We start from the raw sequence: 16,317 nt of genomic DNA on the forward strand, positions 1-16,317 counted from the left end.
CTTATTGTACCCTTTACTTTTTTTAAAGTAGGCAAGTGAGGACTAAAAAAATTTTGAGTGGATTACTAAAAATAAAGGCAGTTTATAAAAGGAAGTCATTCAAAAAGTGTTTAGGCTTATAGACCAAGTTAAACTCTCATGATTACTTTGAAACTACCCACCAAATAGTGAGTTAAAGCAGAAAATAATTAAGAAAATGAAATTACTCAAATTTTCTATTGAAGCACTCAAAATTAGGGGGTAGGGAATAAGATCAGGAATATACTACTGTAAAATTATATATCAGGGAAAACTATAGCTATTGTTCACTTTTATAGTGCTATATAGGTTACCTATAGCCAAGACAAAATATGTAAAAAAACTATAAAAGGGTTATTAAACAATAAAATCATTTAAACCAAAAATAAATAAAAGAAAAACAAAAATTAATATGCTATTACTTACAGCAAGAGAAGATGTTTGTAGACATGCATTTTTAATTCTTGGTATCAAAGCATTTTTCATGGATGGGTAGTCTATAAGATTTGCAAAGGTTGGAATGATGTTTAGACAGAGTTCCTATTAAGAAAATTAATTGGGTCAATCTTAGGGACTCACCTTTCCTCTCACATATTAAAGAATATTTTGCATTTGCATGGCTAATTTGTCATAGTTTGAAATAAACTTTTATGATGTTATATCATTTGGTCCTTTCAACAACTACTAGAAAGAATAGTTGTTTTCAGTTTTTAATTTTACAGATCAGGAAACAGGCTCAGAAGACCTTACTCAAAATCATACTAGGTCATAAAACTAGCTATGATACCAAAACTCCCTGGTCTCATTCCTAATTTCTTTCCCTGATAACACAATTCTTTATTTATTTTTAAAAATAGGAAACTTCAGCCTGGCCAGTGTGGCTCTGTGGATTGAGCATCGTCCCATGGACTGAGAAGTTCCGGTTCAATTCCCAGTCAGGGTACATGCTCAGGTTATGGGCTCGATCTCCTGTGTGGGGCATGCAGGTGGCAGCCAACTGATGATGTATCTCTCACACATCAATGTTTCTATCTCTCTTTCCCTTCCTCTCTTGCTAAAAAATCAATAAAAACATATTTTTTTTAAAAAAGAAACTTCAGAACACCTAAGTTTTGCTGTCTTTCACAAAGAGGGAAAATTAAAAACAAAGTCATGTATTCCTCTTAAATAAGGGGTTTCTTTGTGGTCATATATATCCATATGATGGAATATAATATAAACACATTAAAATATATTTTAAAAGCTTGTTTAATAATACTGAGAAAATGCTATAAGACACTATTATATAGTCCCATTTTTTAAAAAATATGTTTTCATTTATTTTTTACAGAGAGAGGAAAAGGAAAGAGAGAAACATCGATGTGAGAGAGACAAATTGATCAGCTGCCTTCTCACGCTCCCTACTGGGGATCAAGGCTGCAACCCGGGCATGTGCCCTGACCAGGAATCAAACCAGGACCTCTCAGTCTACTGAGCCACACTGGCCGGGCTAGTCCCAATTTTTAAAATATGCATATGTGCATGTGTCTGTCTACAGGCTTAGGAAAAAAGACTGGAAGGATATTCCTCAAAATGTTAACTATGGGCATCTCTGAGAGAGGATTTTAATTTTCTTAATATTTTTAAGTACTTCCAAATTGTGAAACTTAAGCAAGTATAACTCATAGAAACAGAAAAGCTATTTAAAACAGCTAATTGTTAACTAATGCCATGCCATAATGTGAATAACTGAAAATGGGAACTCTGAATGAGGATAATATGAAAAAGGAGGATGACTGAAGATAAGTGGATTAAATGAGATAAGAAAAATAACAAAAAATGGCTGAGAACTAGTGAACATTCCAGACACCTTTTAAGGGTCAGAATGAGCTTTGTAGCAAAGCACAGGGAAAGAGGTAAATAAAGAAAATAGAAGCAAAAATGTGTACCAGGGGAGTTATTGATAATATTTGGTGAACTTAAAAGACATTCATGTGCAGTTAGCAGACAGAAATGAGTTAACTACTAAGAATCTGTTATCAAAATACTGTGAAGCATTTTATTTACTTTAACTTATTCCCAGATTTTCAAAAGACTGATATGAGAGCTGTACGCTTATATCCACTCAGAACTATAGTAATTAAGTGGGTGGGATCACTGAGGATAAGAAATACAAACTACATTTAAGGAACCATTTTCCACAAATGGGAGAGAATGAACAGGGCTAGTAGTCAGTGAGATACTGTGCTCTTGTTACCAGAGGCAGCTCCTTAAGAAAAATCAGTCTTTCATAAGGGTGCGGGGGGAGGTGAATTATGATGTATAATCTAGCAGTAGGTTACAAAGAGGCAAGTCTTGAATTTTGAGGAAATCATTTAGCAAAAGGAGAGGAGAGCTCTTTCCCTAGGAGAAGACAGGATCCAGAACCCAAGAACATGAGATTGAAACAAGCAAAACTCAAGGAAGTCCAATTAGTACATTCTCAGGAACTTCTGCCTTATATTTTATATTTTTTCTGTAATTGGTGGTAGGGAGAGGAGAATGAACATAGCTTCTATGTTTAACTTTAAAGGTGAATAAAGTAAGAAAAACTGGCCCACAGATACATTTCTATTATTACCTCTAAAGACCCTAACTGTTGTAGACCATCTCCTACTTTTCAAAATGTTTTTCTAATCTCTCTCTAGCCTCTTAAATACATCGAACTTCTACTTTAGACCTACCACTCCAAAAATAAATTTCAGAAGTTACTTTCCAGCCGCGAGCCTGCGTGAAGCTTGAGGAAAAGATTTTTATTTCTTGCTCTTGCTCTAGGACTCTCCCAAAGCTTAGACAGGCTTTAACTTTATCAGACTCTTACCTAGCAAGGTTGACTAGTTAATATGACTGGGGCCTAAACACTTATATTGAATAATATCAAAAATGTTGACTTAACTATTTCAATAAAATATTGCCTGATATCTATTGGCAAAACTAACGCCCTTATTATGAAAAATGGTCTTTTTATGTCACTTAACCTTCCCTCTCCTTACTAATCTCACTAAATATACAACCAGGTGGGCTACACAGGGCCTGTGGGAATGTCTCAAGAAGCTATAACTGACAACTCCATTGGAAAGGGCTAAAAAGTAGAAGTACACCTTCTCCAATCACCCACGTAATTTGGACAAAGGCACCATACCCTTCCCTTTAAGATGGCATGACCACCCTGGCCAGTTTGGCTCAGCAGTTAGAGCATCGGCCTGTAAACCAAAGGGTAGAGGGTTCAATTCCTGGTCATGGGCATATACCTTGGGCTGCAGTTTCGATCCCTTGTGCAGGAGGCAACCAATTGATATGTCTCTCATGTCGATGTAAAAAAAGTTTTAACCTCAACTTCACAACTCTGAATAAACAAAAGAACTTAGTAGACAAAGATTGACATGAGTCAAAAAAATGACCTTATACATGTGGTATTAGGCTTACATTAAAAAAATCTTTGGCCCTGGCTGGTTTGACTCAGTGGTTAGAGCATCGGCCCAAGGACCAAAGAGTTGTGGATTCAAATACTGTCAAGGGCACAGTTTGTCCCTGGCCCTGGTCAGGGTCACGTGGGAGGCACCTGGACTTGTGTCCCTCTCCTGTTGATGTTTCTCTCTCTCTCTCTCTCTCTCTCTCTCTCTCTCTCTCTCTCTCTCTTCTCCTTCCCTCCCTCCCTCCCATTCTATCAGAAAACAGATAGAAAAATATCCTCGGGTGAGGAAAAAAAAAAGACAAACACCTTTGGTCAATAATGTTTTTTATTGTTGTTAGTCCTCACCCAAGGACATTTTTCCATTGATTTTTAGATAGAGTGGAAAGGAGAGAGGGAAGGAGGAAGAAAGAAAGAGAAGAAAGAGGGGGAGAGAGAGAGAGAGAGAGAAAGAGAAAGAGAGAGAGAGAAAGACACATCTATATGAGAGAGACTCATCGAGTGGTTGCCTCCCACATGAGCCCAACCAGGGCCAGGGATCAAACCTGCAACCCAGGTACATGCCCTTGACCGGAAATCGAACCCATGACCATTCAGTCCTCAGACCAACACTCTAACTGCTAAGCCAAACCGGCCAGGGCAGGTCAGTAACTTTTTAAAATTAAAATTCTATGTTTTTCTTTATAATAATCTGCACAGAATTTCTACAGTAGCAAAGAAACTATAAACTTTTAAATATGAAACCATTTTTACAGTGGAATGTTCTTAATATAAGTATTTTCCAAAGTTAAAAAAAAAAAACTAGCCCTCGCCGGTTTGGCTCAGGGGTTAAAGCATCAGCCTGCGGTGCAGAGAGACCGGGTTCGATTCCTGCTAAGGGCATGTACCTCAGTTGCAGTTTGTCCCAGGCCCTGCTTGGGTCGTGCGGGTAGCAGCCACTCGATGTGTCCCTTTCACGTTGATGTTTCTCCCTCTCTCTCTCCCTCCCACTCTATCTGAACAAAAAATGGAAAAATGTCCTCGGATGAAGATAAAAAAAAAAAAACAACAACAAAAAAAACCTAAACAAAATTACACTTTTAATAGTAATACAAAATTTTTCCCCAGACAGATTGACCTAGAATCAAAATTTTAATAGCAAAGCTACAAAACTAAGTTTGGCAAAGTCATGATGTTTTCGCATCACCTCTGTGTCACAAAAGCATGACTATAAATAAACTGGAACAATTACACTAAATTACTGTTTGCTTTTCTACCTACCTGCTGTACACACTAGCTTCAATGCAAAAGGAACAACATTTCTGAATAGAAAATTAAGTTACCAAGCATGAAAGAAAATTATGAGTATGGAAGAACCTACTTAATGTTTTCATAAGAAAAAGACACATATATATTTGACATTTTCATTCATATGTTAATTACTCATTTAGGAAGAAGGTATATAATAATCTAAACTACAATCAATCAAACCTTCCAGAATAGTACGTTTGTGATAGATAAAAGCAATGAATCATTTTACTTCACTAATACAGGCATTTGTCAAATGATTCTTTAAATTAGTTCAAACAGCCCGGCTGGTGTGGCTCAGTGGTTGAGCGATGGCCCATGCACAAAGAGGTGGTCCATTTGATTCCCAGTCAGGGCACATGCTAAGATTGTGGGCCAAATCGCTAGTGGGGGGTATGCAGGAGGTGGCCAATCAATGTTCTCTCTCATGGATGTTTCCATCTCTCTCCCCCTCTCCCTTCCTCTCTAAACAATAAAGAAAAAAAATGTTTAATAAATACATAAATTAGTTCAAAGATCCCTTCCATCATGTGAGAACACAGCAAGATGTCGGCAGCCTGCAATCCAGAAGAGGGCCTTCACTAAAACCTGGACATGTTGGTCCCCCATCTCCAAAACCGTAAGAAATAAATTTCTATTGCTTATAAGCCACCTGGTCTGTGATATTTTATTATAGCAGCCCAAACTAAAGCAACCATGTTTGCCCTTCTGGAAATAATCATGACCTGGGTCAGCAGATCTGGACTCATCTACTGACATGGCTCCTTCCCTCCAGGTCCTCAGTCTCCCCACCTCTACAGGAAGAAGAGAACCACATGGGTTCCAAAGGACCCTCTGGTTCTTCCGATACCCTCTGGATTCAGTGGCTCTCTTTTGTGACTGTAAAAAAAAGCTGCAATTTTGGCTGAAGCTGAAAGGTGGATGGATAGGAAAGGCCCCTCACACTCAGGAGATGCACTCTGTGAGCTGCACCTCTAAGGGGGCAGGCAGTGAGGGGGGTTAGTGATGGAGCTTGGGGCAATCAAGCAATGAAGATGCTATAGGCAGACTGAACACTGGCCAGAAATAGGAGATGGGACACCTGGTTGTGAGCAACCCCCCCCCCCACTTAAATACATGACCCAAGAGCTAGTCCCTTAATCTGAGTCTTCATTTCCCTCTTGGTTCATGGGCGAGCAAGCAATGTGTCTGATGAACTGGGTTTTGAATCCTGAGGAGCTGAACAAACAGGAAGCTGCACTCTGGGCTCTGAGAAGATGTCACCCTCATAATGGGAGGGGCCAGTGAGGGGCATTCCTCCCACCCACCTCCTACCCCTGCTTCTCCCAATGCAGCAGAGCAAAAGTTGCTGATACCTCTAAACCCAACTCCCTACCACCTTCTGCCATTAGACTAAAGCAAGAAATTCAGACTAAACAAGAGCCACTGTGTTAAAATTTTATGTGAAATTCTGTAAATGTATAGAGTGGCCTGAGGTCGCCTGCCCACAAGGCCTGGCCAGTCGGGGCCCTGCAGCTCAGCACTTAGTGTGTATGACTACACTGCCCTGCTCCTCAAACTCTTCCTTGCTGACCCAGAGCTGCTGGAAGGCCTGCAGGGATGCCAGGATGGAGCCACCGGTCCACACGGAGGTTTTCCTCTCGGGTGCAGCAGACACTATGGGGCTGTCCCGGGGGCAGAGGAGGCTCAGCTCCCTCTGGAAGCGCTCGGGGAAGCCATCCAGCATGGTGCAGCCACCACACAGCAGCACGTTGGCAGCCATCTCCTCCTTGAAGCCTGCCCCCTGGCAGTGGCCCAGGCAAGTGGCTGTGAGCGCAGCGAGGCCAGGCAGGTTGCTGCCCACTAGGACGGGCTTGAAGAGCATCTCGGCGCACTGGAAGCGCTCATGGCCAATGGTGATGAGCTTGCCATCGGGGAGCTCATAGTCCACACGCAGCTCCTCCAGGCTCAGGCCAAGCTCCTGCTCAGGCAGCAAAGCTGAGTAGCAGCACGTCTTCTTGATGTGCTCGATGATGTGCAGGTGGTCGTCAGTAAACTTATTGCCAGCCTCATTGAGCAGCTGCAGCAGGTAGTTGGTGAGGTCGCTCCCGGCATAGTCAGCTCTGCCTGTCAGGCCTGGCAGCACGTTACCCTCTGAGATGGGGACCACGTGTGAAACACCGTGCCCGCTCTCCACCACCAGCCCTGTGGTCTTGCCATAGGAGTAGAGGGACAGCAGCGACTGAGATGTCACGTGCATGGCGGGGATGCCGAAGGTCTCGAACAGGAGCTCTGCATACTTCTCCCGGTAGCTGGTGGGGCTTAGCGGAGAGTCGGAGACCAGCATGGCGTACTCCTCAGGGAGGATCCTCATGGCCGTGTGGAAGATGTACTCCCAGATGTTCTGGACACAGTCCCAGTCCACCACAACGCCGTACTTCAGAGGGTTGACCAGCTTCAGAGGTGCCTCCATGTTGAGCAGCTCGTGGCCCACGTAGGTCTCCTTGCGGGCATCCCCCACATCCGCCACCTCGGAGCAGCGCTTGCCCACCGTGGAGGAGATGAAGTAGGTGGGCCTGGGCTCCCCTGCATAGCCACACTTACAGTACTGCGAGCCCAGGTCGATGATGAGCGCCCTGATCTTGCTCACATTCTTGGGCTTCATTTTCAGCTGAGTGGCTGAACCTGTGTCCCAAATGCCAGCATCAGGAGCTGACAGAGTTCCTGTCTCTCCAGGGTCACACTGAGCCTTGTTCAGGCTGTTCCTTGTTGCCATCTGCTTTCCTTGCTCACAGCCACATCCTAGAGCTCCAAGGAAAGAAATGGGGGTCCACCTCCAGCAGTGCCTTGGCAACCACTCAGGATTGTGATGTCACTGGGGGCTGGTCCATTCCAGTGACATGGGGAGGGTGTGGCCTTGGCGGGCCCATCATAGACTGTCACCCTCCACCCCCATCGCCTAACTTGACTTTGCTCAAGATAGAGGAGGTGGCCAGGAGTTTTAGAAACCCAAGCTCACTGGGGTCTCAGAAGTTTCTGTTCCTGCCCCCTTACATCCCATTTCTAATTCCCCGCTCACTAACTGGACACCTTTTCCTCTGCTTCTTGGTTGCAAGAGTGATACATATTTGAGCCCTTATGGTAAGCCAGGCACCGTACCAGGCACCCCACATGTTACTTCACAGAATCCTTTGAAGCAGGCAGAGCTGAGGAAATTGAGGCTCAGAATTCCAGTGACTTGCCCACAAGCACACATAACTCTTGGGAGTGTTTGTAGTTTAACCCAAGTTCACCAACTCCAATGCAAAAGGTCTCCCTAAAGAGTGTGAGGGCCCCAACAGTACTTTCATTCCTTCAACATTTACTGGAGTTTGTGGTAGGTCCAGCCCAGTACAGCCTGCCAGTGATAGATAAAAAGCCAGCCACAACCCATGGCCAGACTAAGTGGGAAGAAGATGGAAGGGATGCAGAGGAGCACGCAGGTGAAAGTCCATTGGCAGAGCAGAGGTGCACAGAGGGAGCACTCACTGGAAGGAGGGAGTCAGAAAGTTCCCCAGAGAGGCGATGTTTAAGTCAAGTACTGAAAGATGTGTGGGCATCTGTCAGGTAGTTAGGAGGAGGGAAGGCATCCCCGGCAGAGAGCACAGCCTGCACAAAGGCTCAGGGGGGCATGCTGGGGAACTGCCTGTAGTTGAGGTGTTTGGAAAAGTGGATGAAGCTAGAGAGGTCATGGAGCCAACCAGGGAGGGCCTCAAATGCTAAGAGTAGGAGCTTGGATTGAACTGAGGACAGCTGGAAAACAGATAAAGACTTTACTAAGCAAAGAAGTGCTCAGATCTGACTTCTAGGAAAATTTTAGAAAGCTCTGTGTTTAGCTGTAATATAAAGGGACAAAACTCTGAGACCTGAAAAGAGAACTGAAGAAATTATTTTTTAAAATATTTTTAAATTGATTTTTAGAGCAAGACAGAGAGAGAAACATCGATGATCAGCCCCTACATGCATGCCCCACACTGGAGATTGTGCCCGCAACCTGGGTATGTGCCCTAACTGGGAATTGAACCAGTGACCTCTTGGTGCATGGGTGGAAAAAAATTCTTGTAAGACTCGAAGGTGGCCTAAACTAGGGCTGTGATAATATGGGAGAGAGGAAGGGACAGGTGCTAGGAAAGTTTAGAAGGTAGAATCGATCTAACTGATTGGTTCCCTGACTGTCCTCAGTTCAATCCAGGCTCTTGCTCTGGAGTGTGAGGCCTGTGCCATCTCTAGCCTCAGGTTTGCATTCACACTAGATGACTGGATTAGGTGTGGTGAGTGAGGGAGAAAAACGAACCTCTTACCTCTCTGCCCAAAGAAAGATGGCCTGTCATTCAGAATGGACAAATTCATTAAGTTCCCATAGGGCCCTCCACCCCAAACTGCCCCCCCACACACCAAAAGACAAACATATTAGGGCTTTGGTGATAAAGAAATAAGAGAAAAGTGGGAAGAGAAACAAGTGGAGCGGAGGAAGTTTTCAGAGAGAATTAGGAGCAGACGTAGCTGAGGTATTAGGTGACATGGATAGAAAAGAAAAGGGGGATTTTCAGATATAATTAATACTGCTATCAAGCATGTAAACATGCTAATGAAGAAAACATGGGAATTTTTGTTTGCTGAGCTGTTTCTGGAACATGGCACTATGAAACTGGATTATCCTAGTTCTGAGCATCACCAAGCTCCGCTGCTGCTGTCACAAATCACAGAGCCTGAGGATGGCACACTTGATCTGGAACAGCTGTGAGTCATGAACTCTTTCTCACATTGGACTAACATCTGTACCTCTCTGAAGAAGCCATTAATTGGTCTTGGGTCTACTTTTGAGGTTGTGCAGGGCAAGCTAATTCTTCCATGTGACAACCCTTATGCCATTCAAATGCAATGCTCACAGAAAAATAAAATAAATAAATAAGTTAAGAATGGGTACATTTTACTAACAGTGTATGATGCAATTCAATGGATTAATATATACTACTGAGTTTTATATAAAAAATTTTAGGACAAACCCAAAATGTACTTTACTTCTTTCTTTAGCTTTAAGAATTGAAATCATCATTGAAGGGAAAAAATAAAATATTATACCTGGATCTGAATGGAAGGAGCCTCTAGTGCTCTGTAAACCATTGGTAGGACACTGTTCTTTATCTCATCAGGAGGAGTTTTGGTTAGTAGCAAATCCATTTTTTGTAAAAAAATTAACAAAATCTGTGTAGAAAAAGGGAACAGTGTATTAAAGCCCAGAATCTTTACCTGATTTTACATCTGCCAAAATTTAAAGTGTCTTCTAAAGAAAAAGTTATATATTTTTACACTCACCATGTTGCTAGCCTGAGGGCATGGAAGACAAAAACATACAAATCAAGTCTCTTACATTTCGGAAAGCACAATATTTAACATCTGCTCTCAGTTTAGGCATTGAAATAAGACGGATTTCCTAACTCTCGCATATACTCAGTAACATATCATTCACCCACAAGTACCAACTATCGGGAAAGCAACTGAATAAAGAAATACAAGCCTGAGGGCAGCAAAATCACAGGGCCAAAGAAATAAATTCTATCACTGCTTCTGTGAAGCTCAAGAGAGAAGAAAAGGTACAGGAGTAAAAAGGGCTATCAGGAAAAATCCTAGAAAGAAATATTTCAATTTGTTTTCCGACCTAGCTGCTACCACATATCTAAATAATAAGGAACACACTACCCCTTCTGTTCATGAAGAACACCTAGCCTTGCCAAGGCTCAGTTAAACTCTTTCAAAGGAATTTTTAGTTGAACTACTAAGGGAAAAAAGAGTACCAGAGAATAGAGGCAAATAAGAATTCAGATGGTAGGTTCCTCTGATACTATCTTGACTGACGCATAACTTAGTGAACATGTGGCTCCACTACTTTTCTGCTAATGTCTTAACAGTGTTTGCACACTTCTGCTTCAACACAGTTCCCTCACCTGCCCTTCCCTACTACAGTAACTCCTGCCTTACCACCAGACTTCCTTCTGTTCCCCTCCTTTCAAGGAAAGAACTGCAAACAGCCTGCCACAAAACCATTTAATCAGGTAGCTTACAGTCTACTAATAAGCTATTGCCATGTAGTGGCAAATTTATTATGTGCCAGAAATTTTCATTTACTCCCAACAATCTCTTTCATTTTGGAAATGAGCAAAATGGAAGCTTTAAGAGAGTAATGACTTGTTCAAGTAAGGAGATAAAGAAGGACAGATTCCAACTCAGGTGTATGATCCTATTGCTCTTAAATCCAAGACTACACTTGAATCTGGCAAATACATACTGTAATAGAGTCTACATCAGAGACTAATTATGTTTTTCATTTACAATACACACACATATTACTTTTGGGTGCTGGAAGCATTTTCACTTTTCTATTAAACTATTCATTAACAATAAAATAAAGAGAAAATACTACCATAAACCATCTATAAATGAAAGACCCTAAATAACAAAACAAATAAAAATAATTATAAATGTAAGAGAAAAATATATACTCCTTTTTCCAAACCTATAACTTTCAATAAGGCAAATGGAAACGATATAACACAGGTAAAATCTCATTACCATTAATTTTCTGAGATGGTTACTTACAGAGAGCTGCAGACATTTACTTGGTGTGTTCAATTATAATTTCAGGAATGGTTCACTTCAAACATGCAAAATAGCTGACTAATGGAAAAGAAAAGTCTCATATACTTACCTCAACTTTTTAAAAGTCACATATCCATTCCTTTTGTTTTCAATGATAGTCAGTCATTGTTGACTAACATCACTGAATAAGAGCAGAAAAATAAAAAAATTATCTACATACGTACTTGTATTGGCTCCTGCTGTTTAAAGACAGGGCCAAGGTCAGGTAGAATTAATTTGATATATTCTTCTTTGGTGCATTCTTCAGCAATCAGTAGAACATTGGGCAAAACAAAAGGTACCATGTCAGGGTTTACAAATTCTGAAGTCAAACAAGGCAAAATTCTCTGCACAATGACACGCTGAAAGAAAAACATGTTTTCATAAAACTAAATTTTATTTCAGGTCTTTAGTATTAACATAGAAATTATAGTTTAAAATCTCCAATCCCTTTGGATAAAGTGCCCTTATAATTTATGGTTGAAACTGGGACACTTTTTATTCATCCTTACCCGAGGACATTTTTGCATTTGTCTTCAGATAGAGCAGGAGGGAGAGAGGGGGAGAGAGAGAGAGAGAGAGAGAGAGAGAGAGAGAGAGAGAAACATCGATGTGACAGAGACACATCGAGTGGTTGCCACCCACACGACCCCAAACGGGGCCGGGAACAAACTGCAACCGAGATACATGCCCTTAGAGGGAACCGAACCCAGTTCTCTCTAGTCTGTGGGCCGACGCTCTAACTGCTGAGCCAAACCGGCCACGGTGAAACTGGGACACTTAGAGTAAAATAGGGTACTATTACCAATTATGCCAGGACAAAAGGCATAACTAGGTAATGTCACAGATAAAAGGGGATACATAATCATCCTGCCTTTAGAAGACCTTCCCAAATTGGTTTTCATGAATATGTTTTCCCTCTTAATTCCTTCATTACATATGATTCATACCACATAATTTAAACACTGTCCTATATTGTTAATTGTTGCTTCATGCACATTAACCCTATTTACACTTACAGTAAGGGCTTTGAGAGCAAGAACACTTTTTGTTTCCTCTCTATTCTCCATAGCATCAGGCTAGACAAGGAGTACATAATCAATGAATATCTGATAGATTAAACACTGGAGATAATTTTGTAACCCAAAATTATTAGTTTTCCAACCAGTGGTTTCTTTTTTTTTCCAATCCTTACCTGATGATATTTTTCCATTTACCTTCAGACAGAGTGGGAGAGAGGAAGAGAGAGAGAGAAACAACGATGTGAGAGAAACACATCGACTGGCTGCTTCCCGCACGACCCCAACCAGGGCCGGGGATGAACCGCAACCGAGGTATGTGCCCTTGGCCAGAATGGAACCTGTGACTCTTTGGTCTGCGGGCCAACACTTCAACTGCTGAGCCAAACCAGCCAGGGCCAACCAGTAGTTTCTTTAGCATTCACTAACAGTGTTTATACTATATTACACTCATGATTTAATAAGCCAGAGAGGAAAAATTAAGGGAAGTGGAGAGGCTACCATCAGTACAAAAGTATCCCCTTAATTGCCGGTAAGACAATGATATCTAGAAGACAGATTATCGGCTTCTCTTCTGACATTTATCCTCCTAATTTTTTTATGTTACTTAATTATTTTTGAGCAATGCAAAAAAATGGTGCCCTAAACTTTTGGCTTCAGTTTGTAGTCTTTTATAGTCATAAAGTTATATTTATTTCTTTGGAAGAGTTAGTATAGCAAGTTAAAGTAAACTTTAAATTCTAAAATTCTGGCTATAATAAGAAACTGACCAACAACAAACCTTGGGCAGTTTTGGTAGAACCTTTGGCAGTCCTTTGAAAAACTGTGATTTCTGAAGATTATCTCTTTGGAATAAGGTATCAAAATATTGCAGTGTTACTGCACCAACATCATCAAAGAATGGAATCTAAGAACAGAAAAATAAAATTATTTTGATAAATATTAAAGTACTTCTCATATCTGAAACTAATACCATTATGATAGCCTGATTATTAAATAACAGGAAAGGAATAAAGGGAAGGCTAGATCACATAGGCATGCCATTTATTTATACAGCTTTGCCAGGAAGCTGCAGTTAGCACTCTCCAAGTCTGTTCCTTGCAGATCGATGGGGGAAGGGAATGGACAACAGACACATGCCCAGATAGGTCTGGGTGACATGGGAAGATGATTGCCTATCAATCACACCAGGAAACAAGTAACCAGCCAGAAAAGGCATGGCCATGCAAGGGCATGATATCTGAGATACATAAGCTCCTAAACAAAATGTCCTTCCTTGCTCTCTTGGCTCTTTTCCTAGTTTGCTTGTGCTCCTGGCTCTCCTGTTACAAGGGGAGCGCTCCCCTGCACTTGCTCACATGGCTCATGGCCATACAGAAACCCATACAATAGACTGATAGACTGAATCTAGCCTGATGCTCTGCCGGATGCAACTCCACCATGGAACAGAAACTCTGGACACTGGCTTTGCTTCTAGCTCTGCTGAATCCCCAACTATCCCTGTTTCAGGACTGGACTAAGGGAATTGGGACTTCACAAACCAAGAAATGTAACTTACACAAATAAAAATTACTCATTCTCCCGTTTGAGTCTTATAAAATTCCTTCTCAAAGTATCACAAAACCCCACTCCCACTAGTGACAGAGAAATTGGACCCACTCCAAGTTCTCTGGTAACAAAACTGACAGTTTGGTGCAAAAATAGTCAGAACATTTAGCAAAATTTAAAGATCCTTTCATAAAAATTCTAATGAAAATAATTAGAATAAGGAAGTAATGATTTATTTTTCTTTCCAAGTTCAAATTTTCAGAATTAGTACCTTCGAGTTGGCTAGAGTAACATTTTCTTTACATGATTAATAGAATATCGAAAGATTAAGTAAAATATCTTGAAGGTATAAATTAATATCATTTATCTATTAAAATCCAAACTTATATGAGTAAAAAAAGGGTTATAAATTCTTGGGGTGTCCAAAACTTCTACATACCTAACTATGACTGTTAGAATTCTTGTTTAGTTGAAATCTGAATTTTATCAGCACACTTATATAAATTTTTTAATGTTTAAGAGGAAAAGAAGCTGAATATTTAATACATTCAAGAATACAGTATTATCTGGGGACTATATTTGACTAAGTCTTTTCTAGAAGCAGTTACTCTACTTGAACTGATTTTCTGTCCTCCATCTAAGGCAGGAATTCATGTATACTCACCTTTGTCATTTGATCTGCGTCTGGTCTTACAGCTGGAGTTACATTTAACAGTAGTTTTACATGTTCACGGACTTCCTCAGGTATATTTGTAAGCGAACTAGATCCTAAACGACTCAACTGTTCAAAAGAGTGATAATATTAAATATGAATATAAAATATTCAGAGATAGGCATTTACATTGTCAAGCTCATTTAAGAAACTTAAAGTATACTCAAAAATGTATTTTTAAATTCAAATTGCTAATTCTACTACTGCAAGATAATTAAAACACTTATCTTTGTTACCTGAAATTGTTTCTATTCCTAAAACAAAGTATTTTAGGCCATATTTCAAAATTTAGTCTAGTAACTACGTCATGATTACACTTGCAATAACAAACTTTAATCCTCATTAACTACAGAATTATATTTAAGTTGATTTTATGCAAACTGTAAAACATTCATCTCAGAGAATTTTCTAAATACATTTTAGGAAAAAAAAAAGAAATCAATGAAGCACTTAGTATTTTTAATGCAAGCAAATATTTAAAGGCAAATACCTGATCCAACTGTCTACTGAAACTCTTGTAAATATCTTGCTTGTTAATTTCAAATACAGGTTTCCCTTTGTTAAATACAGCATAAATGACAGTTCCTAAAGAGTACATATCACTGGCTGTTTCACAGCTTACAGAAAGTATGTATTCAGGAGCCAAATATTCAGGATTTGGAAGACACAATGATGGTAAATTTGGGTCCCATTCTTTACAAGGAAACTTGGGCTATAATAAGACAGAAAAGAGATTTCACAGCTGACATATTTCAAATTAAAACAAACCTTTACCAAGCAGCAACAATCTAGTTTTAAATTCATACTTAGTCATGCAAGTAAAAAGTGTCATCCACACATTAAATCCTAAAATTCTAAAATTCCCAAATCTGAAAAGTACATGGAACAAACTAAGAGATAACAGAAAGAACTCTTATAACTTTGAGATTATTGGAGCTCTCGTAATTATCCCTATATGATACAGTATGAATATAGAAAGGTTTGGTCTATGTTTTATGATATACAGGCTTCAAGTTTTACGAGTACAAATAGATTATTGTTTGAAACCTTGTTCTTTCACTAACTAGCTATGTGACTTTGTTAATAGGTTCAAAAGGTAAGATTAAACAAATGTATGGAAAACAGACTTAACAGTGCTTCACCCACAGCACATAATCAATACAAATTCTTTCTGCATCTCTTAAAAATGTTTACTTAAATTACAAATCTATCTTAGGACAAATCAAGGTCCCTTTAACAATCACATATAGTAAAAATTTGAAATACTGCAGTGTTTTCCAAGTATAAATAGGCAGGTACCATAATCACTAAGTAACAGGTGCTTTGGGACCAGAAAGATTGGATTCATCTTAGTTCTACTATTCACCACCTGCCTAAATTTGAGCAGGTTATTTTATTCTACGAACCTAACTTCCTCGTCTGTATTTTTCCTATACCTCACTGAGTTGTTGTGAGGATTAAATAAATAAAGATATAAAAAGTGTTTGGAAAAGTGCTTCAATAAATGTTATTATTGCTATAGTTGTTATCATGCTCCATAAAGATTCTGTGGTCCAAAAGTTGGGGTAATACTGCTCAAGGTTCACACTATGTTTGTTAGTATATTTGACATTGTGAGTAAAAAAAAAACCTTAACCCAATAGTTCTCA

General features: G+C 40.0%; 2 protein-coding genes across 4 annotated transcripts in view; both read right to left on the reverse strand.

Annotated features, from left to right (window-relative positions):
* The window catches only part of SCYL2 (SCY1 like pseudokinase 2), a 78,688-nt gene that overhangs the window by 15,210 nt on the left and 47,161 nt on the right, over positions 1-16,317 (reverse strand). For all 3 annotated transcript variants that reach the window (XM_036250671.1, XM_036250670.1, XM_036250672.1), the window contains 6 exons: positions 15,159-15,380; positions 14,621-14,737; positions 13,190-13,315; positions 11,575-11,751; positions 9,836-9,958; positions 445-558 (listed from right to left, as the gene is read on the reverse strand). In XM_036250671.1, coding sequence (XP_036106564.1) covers positions 445-558; positions 9,836-9,958; positions 11,575-11,751; positions 13,190-13,315; positions 14,621-14,737; positions 15,159-15,380 — 879 coding nt within the window. The remainder of the gene's footprint in view (positions 1-444; positions 559-9,835; positions 9,959-11,574; positions 11,752-13,189; positions 13,316-14,620; positions 14,738-15,158; positions 15,381-16,317) is intronic.
* LOC118623180 (actin-like protein 7B) lies at positions 6,252-7,824 on the reverse strand. Its single transcript, XM_036250678.1, has one exon. The coding sequence runs from the start codon at positions 7,488-7,490 to the stop codon at positions 6,252-6,254; it is 1,239 nt and encodes a 412-aa protein (XP_036106571.1). The 5' UTR covers positions 7,491-7,824.

The sequence above is a fragment of the Molossus molossus genome, unplaced genomic scaffold, assembly GCF_014108415.1.
Source record: "Molossus molossus isolate mMolMol1 unplaced genomic scaffold, mMolMol1.p scaffold_m16_p_10, whole genome shotgun sequence".
Taxonomy (NCBI): Eukaryota; Metazoa; Chordata; class Mammalia; order Chiroptera; family Molossidae; genus Molossus; species Molossus molossus.